The 16,245-nt window shown below is 46.3% G+C and overlaps 1 protein-coding gene across 3 annotated transcripts in view; it reads right to left on the bottom strand.

Annotated features, from left to right (window-relative positions):
* Window positions 1–16,245, bottom strand: part of RUNX1 (RUNX family transcription factor 1) — a 210,509-nt gene that overhangs the window by 98,401 nt on the left and 95,863 nt on the right. For all 3 annotated transcript variants that reach the window (XM_029603520.1, XM_029603519.1, XM_029603521.1), the window contains one exon: window positions 7,123–7,370. In XM_029603520.1, coding sequence (XP_029459380.1) covers window positions 7,123–7,370 — 248 coding nt within the window. The remainder of the gene's footprint in view (window positions 1–7,122; window positions 7,371–16,245) is intronic.

The raw sequence follows: 16,245 nt of genomic DNA, 5'->3' as shown, positions 1-16,245 counted from the left end.
AATGGGAAGGAGCCCATGCATGAGATACTTGAGTTTTATTAAAAAAAAAACAAAAAACGGAACAGTGTGAGAAAGCTGAAAAGGAAAAGCACATTGAGTCTTGGAGGTGAAAGAAAACACAGGCATGAACCCAGCAGACTAAACTAACAGGTAAGGACTTGCTAATAGCAACGCAGGGCGCGGTTTTCCCTGTTGCTCAGCTGGCTCCTGTGGAATAACTGCCTGCAGAGCCGAGCCCAGCTTGGGTACGGCACAGCATTTCATGAAGGAATTCTCAGGACCGGGGGAAAGTGAGATCACCCGGTGAACCAAATGTCTGCTCGCCTCACTGTTCGGCTGGATGGTGACCCCCTGCTCTGTTCATTTTTGTTGTTGTTCCAGAGGCTTATTCCTGCTCCTCTGGGCTTCAGGTTCAAATTGGAACCAGCTTTTCCTAGGGCCTCCATTTGCAATTACCCCTCACCCCTTGGTTCCCCCATTTTAAAATTGCCTTCCATCTCACCTACCTATTGCAGCCTCAGTCTTTGACCAGGAGCCATAGACTGCAGCTCTGAAGCCTTTGAAATGCAGCCAATAGGTGCTGCCATGGCTGGGATTGCCTCCCTCCCTAGGGATGGGTTGGGGGGGGGGGGGAAGGTGTGTGTGTGTGATTCGCAAAGCCAAACAAACAGTCAGACCCTAATGCTGACAGAGAATTCCTAATCTCGCTGTTTAAGGCCTAGAGAAATGAGTGTGCGAGGGAGTCGTGCATTTCCTTATTAGTAAAGTGCAAAGGAGTGGATCCCCTCCCCCCCAAGCCTAGGGACACTACTACTGACTTCTCTTCCCCTCTTATTTCAACAATAATTATTATTATTATCTTATTTCTTATTTCAGTGAATGAATGATGTATGTTAAAGAGGTGATAAAGGGAACCCTGTAATCCCTGTGTTCTTTGCTGCTGTCACCCCCTTTTTGTTCACACCTCCAAGCTTTTTCTTTGGCCCAACAGTTTTCTCCTGCTCTGCCTAGGACCAGCCTCTATTGTGCAATGGCGCAGGAGCCTTCATTCACAACTATCCCGGGGTTTTCACCCTATTCTTTTATATTCCCCATCCCCCAACCCCCTCGGCCTGCTCGTTCGCTGGCAGGAGCCATGCAGCAGGCACCTGAGCCCTGAAACTGACAAATGGGTGTTGCCACTGTATGCCGACATCGACTGCCTCCTCTTTGTGCCCCTACCAGGGGGCTGTAAACGCTACCTCTGCAGCATCCCTAGCGCCCCCCCCCCCCCCCCGACAGCTCAAGGAGCAAATGATCTGAGCAAAGAATTGAACCCTGGGTGGAGCAGAGGACTGAGAACTGGGGAAGCCAGGGTTCAGATCCTGCTGCTGCTCCTTGAGGCAAGTCACTTCACCCTCCGATGCCTCAGGAATAAAAACTTAGGGCCTGATTCATTAAGGCTTTTCTCCCATTTTGTGTCTATGGGGAAAACCCCTTTCTGAATCTGGTACTTGGAATGCGAGAGCCCCCTGGGGACCGGGAAATGCCTTCGGAACCTGAAGGTAATCTGCTTTGAAATATCACAAAAACCCAGGGGCTTCCCCCTAGCACCACGGCCACTGGAGGGACCCTATTTAAATGAAATTCTGGAAGCTTTCGGACCACGGTTTGCCAGGCAGGTTGTTTCAATCCATTTCAGACCGCATCATACCTGTTCCCAAATGTCAGAAATGTCTCCAGTTTCCATCTTACAAATCCTAATGCTGACACTTTAGTTCTCGCATGGTTGAGCACAATTTGTAAACCGGACAGACAGCGTTATTTGTTTTGGTTGTCTTTTTTTTTTTTTTTTAAATTGCCGACAAGTTCGTAGCAGAGAGGACAAAACAATTGTTCCCTGGGCAGGAGGTGAAACAGGAAGGTTTAACTTTCTGTACTCACTAAAAAAAAAAATAAAATAAAAACCAAACATAAAAATTACATAAATGTTAAAAATAAATAAATAAAAAATTAATGCTTCTCCCCCCTCCCAATAAAAAAAAAACAAAACAAAACAGAGAAAGCGGGAAACAGTGAGCAATTTCTTCAGGAACATTTTGGATTTCTTTTTTCCCCTGGTACACCTTTCAGTTTAGCATGAGATAATCCTGGACTTTTGACTCGCAAAGATATTAGCCAGGCAAGAAAATGATTATTACACTTTGGGGGTTCATTTTTCCTTCCAGTTACACCTGCTTTGTTGGAAACGAAGATTGAGCACAAGGGGGTTGGAAGTGAGAAGACTTCACAAGCAACAGAAAGGACATTTTTTCTTAATGTAAGAGGCGGTGGACACAAGGAACAGCTTCCCAGTGGAGGTGGTGATGGGGTGGGGGGGGGGCAGCCAAACCGTGACTGGAACTCAGGAGAGGCAGGACAAGCAGAGAGCATCTTGGGCAGTGGGGGCGAGAGAAGGGGTAGAGCGGGAAATTCAGGCAAGGCCTTCGGGATCGCAATAGGAAGGTGAGAACAGGTTAGACGAAAGGGATCCTTGCCTGCTGCCCTGTCCTTGGTAGTCGGGGCTGAAAGAATATATTACCCCAACATCACTGGACTTTTGTAGGTTGGCTGCTATCCACACAGAACTGCAGTAGGATTTTCGGGAAGAGGCTATTCCTAAATAATCGAGAGGGAGCCTTCCAGACAAAGTTAACCTTCAGCCGGCTCAGTACAATGCAGCAGTCCACGGAGAACGATTAACCTTTTTTCAAAGGGCTGATCTTCATATATTTACCGCGCACCTTTCTGATTAATTCCACGACACACAAAACAATTAAGCCTTTTAATGAGTGGCAGGGCAGTGCCCTAATTAGAAAGCACCTACAGCAATGCAATTTGTTAATTGGATTTACGCAAAAGAGTAAATCAGAATTTGTTTCACAATTAACTCCAGAAATCTGCAGCACCTTGTAAGACTTCTGGCTGGCATTTGGTGTAGGTTAGTAAGGATTATTTACATGCATTTGGTAACTATGTAAATTAACTGTGCCTTTCCCAGTGCTCTGCCACCTTACAACTGGAGATGCAGGAAAGAGATGACTTCCCCCAGTCTGGGTGCTCGGAGGATTCACTGTGAAGTGCTTTGGCCTGGCAGTTTCCCCATCCTACTCAAGCTACGGCATCATGAGCTGTACTGGTGAAGGGGGGGGGGAGGGGAATTACCCCCATTTTTATCCCCTAGCCCAATCATCGCACCAACAATTCTCTGACACCAAAGGGCACCGAGCACGGGTCCCTCCAGAACCCAAACCAAGCACGCTCTCCAACGCCTGCCCCTGTCGTGTCCCTCCGCAAAACCAAAACAGAAGCTGGGCCCCGGCACGGAGGGTAACACGCAGCCCCCCCCCCCCTTCTCCTAAGATTTCCCGCACTAAAATCTTACTTCTGCTCTAGTTCTCACAGCTTCTTTCCTACTTTAACTCTGAGGGATCAGCCACAGAATGGAGTTTAAAAGTTCATTTTCCAAGAGGCAGAAGGGAGAAGCATCCAGCCGTGCAAACAGAACCACTACAAACACACGGTCCATCACACCGGGTGTCTGCGGCTGAGGAGAGCCCTGCAGAGAGAGAGCCCCGCTGCAGATCCTTAGAGAAGAAAGGAACTGCACACAGACCCAAAAGGGATTATTCAGAAATCCATCCACCTGAAGGCTTGCGAGAGAGGCCAGAGACCAGGAGAACGTGCCTGGGACTTCAAAAGCCTGCTCCACTAACTACCTTTAGCAAAAGGGAAATGAAACGAGGGAAAAGCAAGAGAAGCAAGCAAAGCCGAACCTCCAGCCAAGACGTTCCGGTTTCCTGGACTTAAAGCGGTATCAGCTGGGGCAAGCACTGGCTTGTAAAGTGTTAGGTGGAGATGGAGCCACGCAGACATGAGAGCATGGACGGACAGACAGACAGATTCAGGGGACTTTCCCCCTGCGAGTTTATTTTTTGATTCCGCCACTGGAAAATGGAACATTAGCAGACAGAATCGGGGAGAGGGGGCCCACAGATCGACAGCAGAAGTCCGCTGGTGTTAAAACTGTTTTAAAACCCATTTAAATTTCATCTTTTTGTTTGCAATTTTTTTTTTCTGACTCCCTGTTCCAATGGCGATAACAGTCTTGGCAGGGGGAATAATCGGCTAACTGCCCTGGTCTCAGCGGCAGCTGCCATTGCATTTGCTTTGGGGGCATCTACCCATCGGATGCCGGCAAAATTTACCTGATGAGAAGGTTTTCTGCTGTGGGTCACTGTCCCTCAGCGAAGCTGCCAAAAGAAAGGGCACCTCCCCCCACCCACCCAAAATAGTTTTTGACATAATCAGTAACATTAGATAAAACACGCGGGGATGCTTCTATTATATAAAAAACTTTGCTCGGGCATTTCTGGGATTTTAACGGTGATAGGGATGGCTTATGAGATGGGACCGTGGACCCTCAAAGGCAGGACAGACACAAGGGGGAATCAGCTGGAAAAAACAGCCCACTGTAGCTAACAGCCTGGGTTTTCCCGGACGTCAGCAAGCGCTGGGGGTGAAGCGTTTCGTGGACTAGCTGTCGGCCAAGTGTAGCACTTGTACTTTTTTTCTGAGCAGCCAGCCTTGCACGGCAAAAAGGTACACAGGCAGAAGAAAGCTTTTCTTTTCTGAAAGCGCCAGAACTGGTTTCTTTTTATGACACTACATTCTTGTACACAGTAACGGTACCCAAGACGTCCTGCTTATTTCCACCCTTGTAAGTACCCAATGTACGCATGCTGTAGTGGGGAGCTCTGGCCTCTCTATTTTGTTTGACCCCATTCAGTCTGTTATTTTGTGCATTTTTTTTTGTTTTACATTCTGTATTTTCCTGGTAATCTAGCAGCCTGGTTTCTCCCGATCTGGGTTTTGACCCTTTCCTGTGCACCAGAACCCATGCATGTCTTATCAAAAAGCATCTGCCTCTGTTTTGCACTTATTTTTTTTTTTGTCTTTCCTCTGTTTTGTTTTTTTGTAGCGTTTGTTATTCTGGGACCCCGCTCCAGCCTTTCTGAAGCAGACCCCTGCCCAAGCGGGCACATTGCCTCCTGGAGCGCTACCAATCTCCATTTTTGCACCTTAGTGACTGGCCAGGGAAGCAGCAAGAATACCTCCATTCTCCCCATACACTCATCTATCATGGTTTGCCGTCTTTTATCCCAGATAAAAAAATAAATAAACAGAAGTGAAACTGAAATTTTGATTCCATCTGCACTACCTAAATGTATGCATAAAAAGTGAAGACAATTATACTTTGGTATTACGGGATACATACTGATCTTGTGTAATAACAATATATCAATTATCAGCTTCTCATAGCACATTCTATATATGTACACACACACATATGTAGAGTCACATATACACAGTCTATGTATGCATTTACATTTACTACAGACAGTATATATGGTGTGTAACACTGTACTGCGTCTATATAAACCGCACATATAATAAACCAATTGTGTGGCAGGTTTTACTCTAATCTGCCTCCTGTACACATCCGTATATGTTACATTGTTTGCACCTTTTTTGTACACCACTTTGGGCATCTATCAGCCGGGGAAGTGGCAGACAGATGGATGAGTTAGTACATGTCTCCCGCATGGGGGAAGTACACTTATCCCATTCATAGTATTCTCTGGGATCACAAGCTACTGTTAAAAACTATGAGACTGCCAAAGCGTCAAAACAGGATCAGATCTTAAGGTGTGAACTATGCCTTCCTCCTGGGAACTGCACTGAAAAGGTCATTTGTGTATTCATTCATTCCTGAGGCTACTGGGAAACCTATGAATTAACTATTAAACTCCTTTTAAAAGAACCTGAAATGTACTTGGAGATCTTCACCCAGCAGGACTTTGGAGGATTTGCACAGAATGCTAGTGAAGTGAGCGGGTAACATGTGAGGGGACAGTCGGAGGGGGGGGGGGGGGAGGAGAGGAGGGGGAACAGGGGCCAGCTTGCCTCCTGGAAGCAAACAATAAAAACCCCAGTCCCAGTGTCACCTCTGGCTGAGAATGTCAGTCCCAGGCTCCACTTCCCGGCTTCATTACAGCACAGTCTACCAACTCCGCTCCTGCATTCCCGACATTGGGCCAATTTTCCTTTCATCTGGATCATGTTCAAAGAGCTACAGCTACTCCGGGTACCCCTTTATTAGATCTGTTTTTTCAAACTCCTAAACTATCAAATACCCAATGGATATCTGTGCTTTAAAAAGCAGCCAAAGTCCAGGATAAAGATGGTCCTGCAAAGAACAGAATAAACTCCGGACACATTCCCACCCCAGTTATAAGCAACTGGGCTGGAAGCGCAGTTCTGTGTTCTTTATAGACAGTGCGGGCCCACTTTATAGTAAGCTCCAGTTTTTTGTTTTAATAAAAAAACGCGGGGGGGGGGGGGGGGGTTTACATCAAGCCAATCTGTCACAGGAGGGAATAGGTTTCCCTTGATTGCTCTTAAGCATCTGGAAAACAAACAGGCATGTGCCTTAAACAGAATGCAGAACCCAGGCGCCTATCTCTTGTACTTCACATTTCTACAGTCTGATCAGGCTTATACTTTCAGGCATTCAGGGCCAGATGTACTAAAAAAAAGTGTTTCCCATTTTGCATGTCTATGGGGAAAAATGCTTAGCACATCCGGTACTTAGGACGGAAACTTTAGAAGACCATGAGAAAGATTGGGTCCCTTTTACAAGAGCTCTGCTTCACCAAAATATACTGGAATGAAAACAAAGAAACCGGCTTTATGCGGGGGGGCTGTAAGGGAGCTCAGAGTGCCAGTGTACCCCGATTAAGGTGAGGCGCTGTACCAGAGGGGCCTCCTCAGCAAGCCAGCTGAAGCTACTTTTATAGTGGGGGTGTGTGTGTGTGTGTGTGTGTGTAAAAATCGTTTGCCCCGTATATACTGGAATTCTGCACCCTCAATTTTAACACCTGTGTTCCTTGGTAGCCTGATTTACTAAGGCTTGTCTGCCATTCTGTATCAATGGAGGGGGGGGGGGGGAAGCTTAGTAAATCAAGCCCTTTATGAAGCCAAAAACCTGGCAATCTCTCCCACCCCCCACTTAAGAACCCCCGAACAAACATAGCACCCTACCTTGAAGGCAATGGGCAGGGTCTTGTTGCATCTCCAGTGCGTGGGTAAGACGGAGCAGAGGAAGTTGGGGCTGTCGGTGCGGACCAGCTCCCCGGGGTGATCGGCGAGCACCTCCACCATGCTGCGGTCTGCGCTCCTCAGCTTGCCCAGCAGGGCGGCGCTGTTGTCCGGGGCGGCCAGCGGCTCGTTCATCTTGCCCGGGCTGAGGGTGGCGGAGGGCGGCGTGAAGCGGCGGCTGCTGCTTGGATCTACGGGGATACGCATCACAACAAGAGGCTTGAGACGGGCTAGAGCGGCAGAGAAACCCCCTTTTTTTATTTTATTTTTTAACTCCCCGGTCCCTGCGCCCGCACCGGAGGGGCCGGAAGGTCACCCCCTGCCCGTCCCCCCCCGAGAGGGATCCTAAAGCACGGGGAGGAGCGAGGCCGACGGGCTCGGAGCTCTGCCTGGCGCGCTCCGGTCCTTCATCCGATCAAAATAAAAATAAAAAGCCACACACTGTTCAGTTTTTATAACTTCAGTCCGCGATCGCAGATAATCTCGGGCTCTTCTCTACTTTCGTAAAGAAAAAAAACTGTAAAAATCAAATAAAGCAAGCTCCTGTAAATTTAACCTTGATACTATGAGATTGTTGTTTTGTTTTTTGTTAAGTTTCCAGGCAATGTTTCTAAAGTCCCAATAAAAGACAAAATGCATCAATATCTTCTGTTACACATTTAAAAAAAATGAAAGGATGATTCTTGTTGGCTGAACTCAAGTTTCAGTCCACAGAAAGGCAGGGGGATTTCCAAAGATCACCTCCGGCTAACAAAATAGTACACCCGCCTCCCTCGCATGAGATATTCACAAGAGAAATCCATTAATGTCCCAGTCATTATTATTCATTTTTTCTCTTTCTCTCTCTAAGTAGCCTTGGACGTCAGCGTCGATAGTTTTTGTCCCGCATGGATCGTCAGGATCATTCTACTCTTCAAATTCAGCTTGGAAATATCTCCCCGGATTTCTTTCCCAGGCGCTCAAAGAGAAACAAAAAGATCCCAAGTCAAATGAAAGAAAAAAGCGTTCTCCTATTTTTAGTTAGGGGTAGGACTTGGTTAAACTTGTGGGTTCTTCCGGTTTTTTTTTTTCACCCTCAGCTAACCAACTGCACACACAGGGAAAGGAAAAAAAAAAACTCGAGAGCCACAAAGACCCTGCCAAGTTGTGCAGTATCTGAGGCCAATCTTCCTCAAATTCAGCCACAGCAGTCTGCGTGCAGCAATCTGCTAACCACAGCAGGTGGAAGGGAGCTGCTGACCTTCCACTATCAAGGCTGGCTCCTGCCACACTGAGCTTTCTGCAGCCACGAGGGATCAGCTGTCAAACAGAAAAAAAAAAAAACCCAAGACAACAGGAAGAAAGTTCACAGCCGGGGGTGCAAGTTCATGTATCCAGCTCCAAAAACGGAAACGTCCGTGCCTCCTGTGCTGGAGCTTAGTGCGCGGTGAAAAGTTCTGGCGATGCTGTGACTGTGGTCAAGTCCCCGGGGCTGTGCGGTCAGAGGGGAGGCTGTACTGCTGCTGCTGGCCTGTGATGGTGGGAAAGCCCCAGGAGCGTGGCAGAGACAGTGCTGCTGCTGCTGCTGCTGACCTATATAGCTAGCAGGGTAAAGCCTCAAGAGTGCGTGCGCTAGTTTGGTGTTGTGTGACAGAGCCTGCGCTGCCGCTAGTATCCTGTGACTGCTAAAAAGTCCCAGAAGGGAGTGCAACAGGATCTGTGCTGACTCCTGTCTTACGACTGCGGGAGCTGAATGCTGGGTTGGAGCTGGGTTGGGAGCAGCGCGCGGTTAGTGCTGTGTTCGAGATCTGCTGCTGACTCAGAGCGGGAACTGTCAGGAGGAAGGGGGCTAGTGCTGCCCCGGAGCTGGGCGAGGACCTGTTAGCGCCGCGTTAGGGATCTGAAGTCGGGTTAGTTACTGCTGCCCTGGCGCCGCCTCAGGGATCTCTTGCTGCGCTGTCAGGAGCGGGTAACTACAGGAACAGGGCGCTCTGTGAGAGTGATCTGCTGCTGCTGCTGCTCAGCAGTTGTGTGCAGCGTGAGTACAGAGGCAGGGTGCACTGCTGTGTCACTTTGGTGCTGTGCTGGGGGGGGGGGGGGGGCGCTAGGTTAAGAGTCCGCTGCCACCCTGGCTTTAGCTGCGCGAATGAATGAGAACGCAGCCTCTCCCCCGCCCCCCACCACCACCAAACTTCCTCTCACGCTCAGGGCCCATAACCAAACCTCTAACAGGAAAAGTCCGTGGGCTCGGCCGCGCCCTCGTCGTATTTGCATACGGTAAAACTCCTCGGCCAATCAGCTCTGTCTGGAGGGAGCCTGGGCGGAGCTCCGCCCTATCAGGCCAGTGTCTGGACTGATACAGGAGGGGGCGGAGCCTGCGCCGCGGGAGCGCCGGAAGCCGCCGGTCCTTGTTTCAGTTGTGGCGGAACACGTGTTGCAGCTTCAGTGCCGGGCGTTTGTCTCGTGCCGGGAGAAGTTGCACTAGCAAAGCTCGGATCCTGCTGCACACCGGCTATACAAAATGTGACCGTTACACGCGCTACTGCACTGATACTGTGGCTACTAGCCTGATCAAAAACATAGGTGGTGTGGCAAGTTCTATTTTCCACTTCTGCCACACCACCACCCTTTTCCACCCGTCCTCTTATCGCCCTCTCCTTCCCAGGCCTCCTCCCAGTCATCATCTTTCTCTTAATATTTGTTTGCTCTCTGGTCTCAATTTATTTTGAGCTGGGGGTGTGGCTGTTAGTTGTATTATCCGTGATTATAGATGTTTGAGTATTACCATAACTGGCTGAATTATTTTTCTGAAAGACCCTGGCCTTTTTTTTTTTTTTACTAAGCCTTTTCTCCCATTCTATCTCTAATGGGGGGGGGGGGGAAGGAGTTACCTTTACAAATCTAACATACTATGGTAGCAATTTTCAAATGCCCATTTACATACTTAAAGTGCACTTACATGTGTAAAACCTATTGACAATATCATATAGTGTAATAATTAAAAAAAACAAACCCACTTATATGTGTGATGTGCATTTACATGTGTAAAACCCAGTTTTAAGATAAATCCTGTATCCCTGCAAATACACAAGGGGCCTGATTTTCAAAAGCATTTACATACTTAAAAATGGCTTTTCATATATAAATGCACTTTACCCATGTAAGTGGGCTTTTGAAAATTGCTACAATAGTAGCAATGTAACTAGGAGTGAAAATGATCCAATTTATGTCCTTGTATTCCAGGGCTGAGCTCTGGTGTTTGATTCTTATTGTTACAAATGCATGTTTGTTCACAAGCATTGTATATTTTTAGTTGCCTTAAGGTTTCTCTTTTAAACTGGTCATTTTGTTGATTTTGATACCTGAAAGAGAAGAAGAGCTCCTGGATGAAAGAAGACAGGAGGGAAGGAGCGGAATGCTCCTCGGGGCCTCCAACCCAAATCACGGTGTTTAAACTTCCAGTAAGCGTTACCGAAAGAATTTGGCTCTGGTGCTGCTGAAGTCATACTTCACTTGCTCAGCACTCATAGTGCTCTCTTTCTGTCTGCGGGGTTCTTGCTCTTACCCTTCCTTGGCTTTGTCTCTTCCAGTCTCTCTCCCTCCCTTTTTTTGTTTCTCATTCTTTGCCTGTGTTCCCGTCTGCTTTTGTCTCACTTTGTAGCGCTCCCTTTTCTCTAAAGCTGACGCGATGTGAGGAACTCTCCTTGCTCTAGCTTTCAGCCCCACCCCAATGCTCCGCATTCAGTTTTCATCCCGGAGCTGACTCCTCTGCTCTTACAGAAACCGATGAGTCTGGCATGAGCCAGGTCTGTATACATTGTAAAAGATCCAGCTCTAGATAGAAATATTCCAGTGACTTGGAAATGTTTCATTCTAGCCTGAAACCCGCTGATCATAGGTGTCTCCAAGCTACTACAGGTAAAAATGGTAGCAGTAGCAGAGAGAGAAATAAAACAAGCTAAAAACATCCGGAGCGCGTCCCTCCTTGTGCTGTACCAAGCCATTCACAGCACTAGAGGGCGCCAACAGACTTCAAGCTACAGAAAGAAAGGGACAAAGTGCAGACCGGGAGCCGCGAACTCAGCAGCGGTACAAATCCGCTCTGCTGCAGGGTTAAATGAAAAGGGGGAGAGAGAGAGAGAGTCGATTTTATTTTAATAGAATGTGACGTAACGTTCTAGTAGCCTGGACAGACCTGAATTCTTTGCAGGTTCTCGTACCTCTTCTAACATAAAATTATCCGAAAATGCTACTGCGGAAGTTCTCTGTTTCAAACGTTACCCGGAAGCTGGACTACTACTATTACATAGGAGGCTAGTTCAATTTAAAAAAAAAAAAAAGGGGGGGGGGCGATCTGCCAAACATTCGTTTTAAAACAGGTACAAACTTTGAAAGCCTGAAATTATTAAAAAGAAAGAACCGACTGGCGTTAACAATATTTCAAAACCGACTGAAAACGGAGAAGGTAAAGAGCGTCCGCTCTAGTTCAGCAAATGCACCTTCCTTTAAATATTCATATGGAAATGGCTCGTTCGTGTGAAAATGCTAGTTAATAATTAACTAATCTAACCTGTAATCTCCACCAACACCTAGTCTGTGTTTTATCTCCCCCACCAATCCAGTCGATCGATCAATCGGTGGCAAAGGCCAAAGGGATTAGGAGAAAACGTTGGTTAAAAAACGGCTCCGGGAAAGCAGGAGGAAGGAAACTTAAACTATCCCTGCACAGCTCCACTGAGGCAAATAACTATTCGGACTGCTCTCTGGAAAGCTTCATGCAAAATTTTTAAGTAAAAAAAAAATATACATATATATTCTGTCTGAACAGGGTTCTGGACGCTGGGATTATGACAGAAGCAAGCAAAAAGGAGCAGGCGCTGAAGAGCTTTCTATTTCCTGCCCTCCCTTCACACCTCGTGCCGGGACCCTTCGCTGATTTTTGCCTTTGAGTTTCGCTGCTCTGCTCACATTGCAGAGACTATTTTTTCCCTTTGCGCTGCATTTCTGCTGCGGAGAGAGTCCCGCAGGTCTTATTACTGATTCTCCTTCACCCTTATCTGAAATAAGCTGAAGATCAGCTCCGTCTGGTCTCAGAGACCGGGGACTAGTCTGTTTTCATCACACTAAAATAAAGGCGGTTAGATGCCAGGATAGGAAACTATATACAGCTTTCAAAATCGTAAGCTTTCTCCTATGTAATTACATCGAGCAAACTTTAGCTCCCAGTTTTAAAAAAAAACCTATTCCGTGGCATTTTTTTCCTGTTTTCTGTAGTATTTTTTATAGGTCAGCTTCAGGGATTTTTCTCAGCTGTTGGTGCTTTGGCCGGAAATCACGCCCAAAAAAATTAAAACCGGATTCAAAGATAGTTAGCCAGCCCACTAGTCCATTTTAATTCTCTGTCCGTCCATCCTCGTTTGATTTTTGGATACAGGAATTGGATTATATGAAACTAACTTTCCCTATCTGGAATAGGATCCTTTCTGGGTTTTTTCTCTCTGTCAGGCCGATACAGAAAGAAACGTGGGAGAGTGGGCGAGCGCAGAGGCCAGTGTCCTGTACGCGCGATCCAGTAAATAAAAATATGCTAATTAGGGCCCGAGGTATAAGGAGGCGCTAGGGACACTAGCGCATCCCTAGCCTTCTTTTTGACAGGAGCGGCGGCTGTCAGCGGGTTTGATAGCTGACGCTCAATTTTGCCAGCGTCGGTTCTCGGACCCGCTGACAGCCACGGGTTCGGAAACCGGACACCAGCAAAATTGAGCGTCCGGTTTTCAACCCGTGAGCCGCGGGCTGATTTTAAATTTTAAATTATTTTTAACTTTTGAGACCTCCGACTTATTATCTGTACACTTTCCTGGTGCCGAGAGAAATTAACGCCTACCTTTGGGTAGGCGCTAATTTCTGAAAGTAAAATGTGCGGCTTGGCTGCACATTTTACTTAGTGAATCGCGCGGGAATAACTAATAGGGCCATCAACATGCATTTGCATGTTGCGGGCGCTATTAGTTTCGGGGGGGGGGGGGGGGGGTTGGACGCGCGTTTTCGACGCGCTATTACCCCTTACTGAATAAGGGGTAAAGCTAGCACATCGAAAACGCGCGTCCAACCGCGGGTTAACAGTGCGCGCCGCCGGAGCGCACTGTACTGTATCGGCCTGTCTCTTAATTAAAAGGAAATACACACGTGTAGATATCTAAATCCCAGCTGAATAGAGAGGTACAGGATCTCACCCCAGACTTGTAATTCTACCCCAGAAAAGCTCGGCAGGTTTCAATCACACCTTTCTCAGTGGAGGGTAACGTTTTAAAATATTAATTTGTCTTCAAGTGTATATGAAGATGATCAGAGATAAAACTGTATCAGCGGATGGTACAGAGGGATGGAGATGAATATCTATTATAACTATGAGTGACTACGTATGAATATATGAACGGGAGCGAGTTCAGTGTGCATTTATGCAAAGAAAATTGAGCCGATTCTACCAGAGGTATTGTGAGCAGTGCTTTATTCTGACGTTTGGTGGGTGGGGGGGTTAGTGGACTGCTGTTAAATTGCTGGAGCCTGCAGTAAAGCCGGAAAGAGCCGGCAGGCCTCATACCCCAGAGGTGCCTTTCGCACTGCTCCTCGGTTGCATTCATCTAGCGCCCCCCACTGGTGCAGCAAAAGAAGAGCTTCGTCTGCTGCCAGACTGGGAGAAAGGCCCAGTAGCTTGCACTCAATCGGAGATGGGAGTAGAAGAATACAAATAATGCACACAAAAAAGTAACACACCGCTGAAGTGCTGTGAGCCAACACATGGCTGTCAGGCACAGGACAACACCTCTCCACCTCACATTGCAGCACCTGATCCCGGCAAGTCCTGGGTCCAAGAACCTGCTTGCAAATCTGCATCACTCTCGGTACAAAAACATGTTTCTAATCTTTCTCCTCATTCCCATACACAAGCACATAGTAGGAAACTTTCAATAAAAGGGAGGCTGAAACACAGTCCAAAAACTTCTTAGTGCTTATAAGTCCTTGCCCGGTTTAATCCCCAGAAGCTTAACCTACAGTCTTCTGCCTGCTACATTTAATATTTTCATATTTCATTTGCTGTACTCACGCTAAGCAGGTGGAGGCCTGTAGCAAGCATCATATGATAGATACTGAAGGAAAGCTGCAACCTGATTGGCCAGAGCTGCTGCGTAGTTTAGTTTATTGAATTTTATACACTGTCGTTCAGACATGGCATCACAACGGTTTACAATATTACAGGAAGAATAAAAAATAGGTATAAAATTAATAAAACACAGATATAAAAGCAATTAAATAAAATAGACGTAGCAACTAATAAATAGAAACTAATACATTTTAAACGGTAAATGATAAAAAAAAGACAAAATACCTATAAAGAGTAAAACCAGAAGTTTGGCTGAGCTGTTCTCAATTAGGTTCTGCATAGGCACTGCTGAACAACCATGTTTTAAGCTCTTTCTTGAATTTTTTAGTCTTGGTTTGTAGCCTCAGATCCACTGGCAATGTGTTCCAAAATTTGGGGCCGGTTAGTGAAATTGCTCATTCTCTTACTTGACTTAGGTGTGTTGAGTTCACCGAAGGAATCGTTAACAGACCCTTGTTGGCTGACCTAAGGTTTCTTGGAGGGGTGTGTAATCGAATAGCCGCGTTTAACCAATCTGTTTGTTCGCCGTAAATAATTCTGTGTAGGATGCAAGCTACTTTGTATTGTGTACGATATTTGACAGGTAACCAGTGTAACGAAATCAAAATGGGCGTTGTGATCGCGTTTTTTGCTACCTGTTAAAACTCTGGCGGCTGCATTCTGTAGGACTTGTAGAGGGCGTATTGTGGATAGAGGAAGACCAAATAATAGAGAATCACAGTAGTCCATACTGGAAAAAATCAGCGACTGTAAGACTATTCTAAAATCCTTTTGTTCAAGCAAGGGTTTCAGATGTCGAAGGGTGAGAAGTTTATAATAGCCTTCTTTCAATTTGATATGTCACAGATTTGTTCTGATGCCTAATATTCTCTTATTAAATAGCCCGGTATTTGTCCTATACTGGAAAAATTCTCAGACGTGCAGGGAGGTAAGTGCAAGTAACTATTTTCTTAACATTTATCCCCTCATCTCCGGGAGCGGCCAAGTTCCAAACAGTGTCACAAATCGCCTCAAACAAAAGGTGTCTGGTGCTTTGACCAATCAGACACCTTTTTGGCATATTTGGCCAATGAGGCCAAATATGATATCACACCGCTGTGAACCAGTCAGGTCACATGACTAGTGCCAGAGACTTTAGGGAATTGCTGGGATACCTGGTTAAAGGGATATTTCAGGGATGGTCAAATGGGGCTTTGAATGTCTGTAAAAGATCCGCCTTGGGTTATTTGCGTTCATCTCTTTAGTTTTGCCTTGTATCATTTCAGGATGTCGCTTCAGCACAGTTATTCTTAAACATCCAGCATAACTACTACTCACTTGTTCACACTCCATGCTTCAGTTAGTCCTTATAATTTGTGTAGTTTTATGGAAGGGTGTGGGTTTAATAGATTTTTTGCAAGTCAGAAAACACGATGATTGAGACAAGAGGCATGTACTGTAGTGCATGACCACTGAATCACTTCCTGCCTTCAAGCTATTCTATTTGGAACACAGCACTTTTAACACAAGGCAAAGGGGCAGTTGAATTGACAAGTACACAAAGAAAGATATGGGGAAGGGTCTTCTGGAAACCGGATTTGTTTCATACAACATGAGGCATAGTATCAAGCCACATTATAAACACCCTGAGGGCCTGCAAGTCTCAGAAAACTGCATTCATCAAGCTGATTAGTTAATTTCCTACAGTACCTGCATGTAATCCACTCAGAAGTGCTGAAAAGTGGAATATAAATAAATAAAAAGTGAAAAATGTTTGCAGTTCTACCTGACCATCCAAATATCCACTGCACTCTTACCACTACAATCTTCAAATCATTTTCCATTTTCAGAATTTTATGTTCGATTTAATCATTCTGTCCATTGGATATGGGCGGATCACGTTTAGCAGTTGATTCTATCCATTTTGTGTCGCCTCAGTATAAGGC

The sequence above is a fragment of the Rhinatrema bivittatum genome, chromosome 5 (genome assembly GCF_901001135.1).
Source record: "Rhinatrema bivittatum chromosome 5, aRhiBiv1.1, whole genome shotgun sequence".
In the NCBI taxonomy this organism is placed as follows: domain Eukaryota; kingdom Metazoa; phylum Chordata; class Amphibia; order Gymnophiona; family Rhinatrematidae; genus Rhinatrema; species Rhinatrema bivittatum.
Note: the sequence above shows the minus strand (reverse complement) of the source record. Positions and strands in the feature narration are given on the sequence as shown.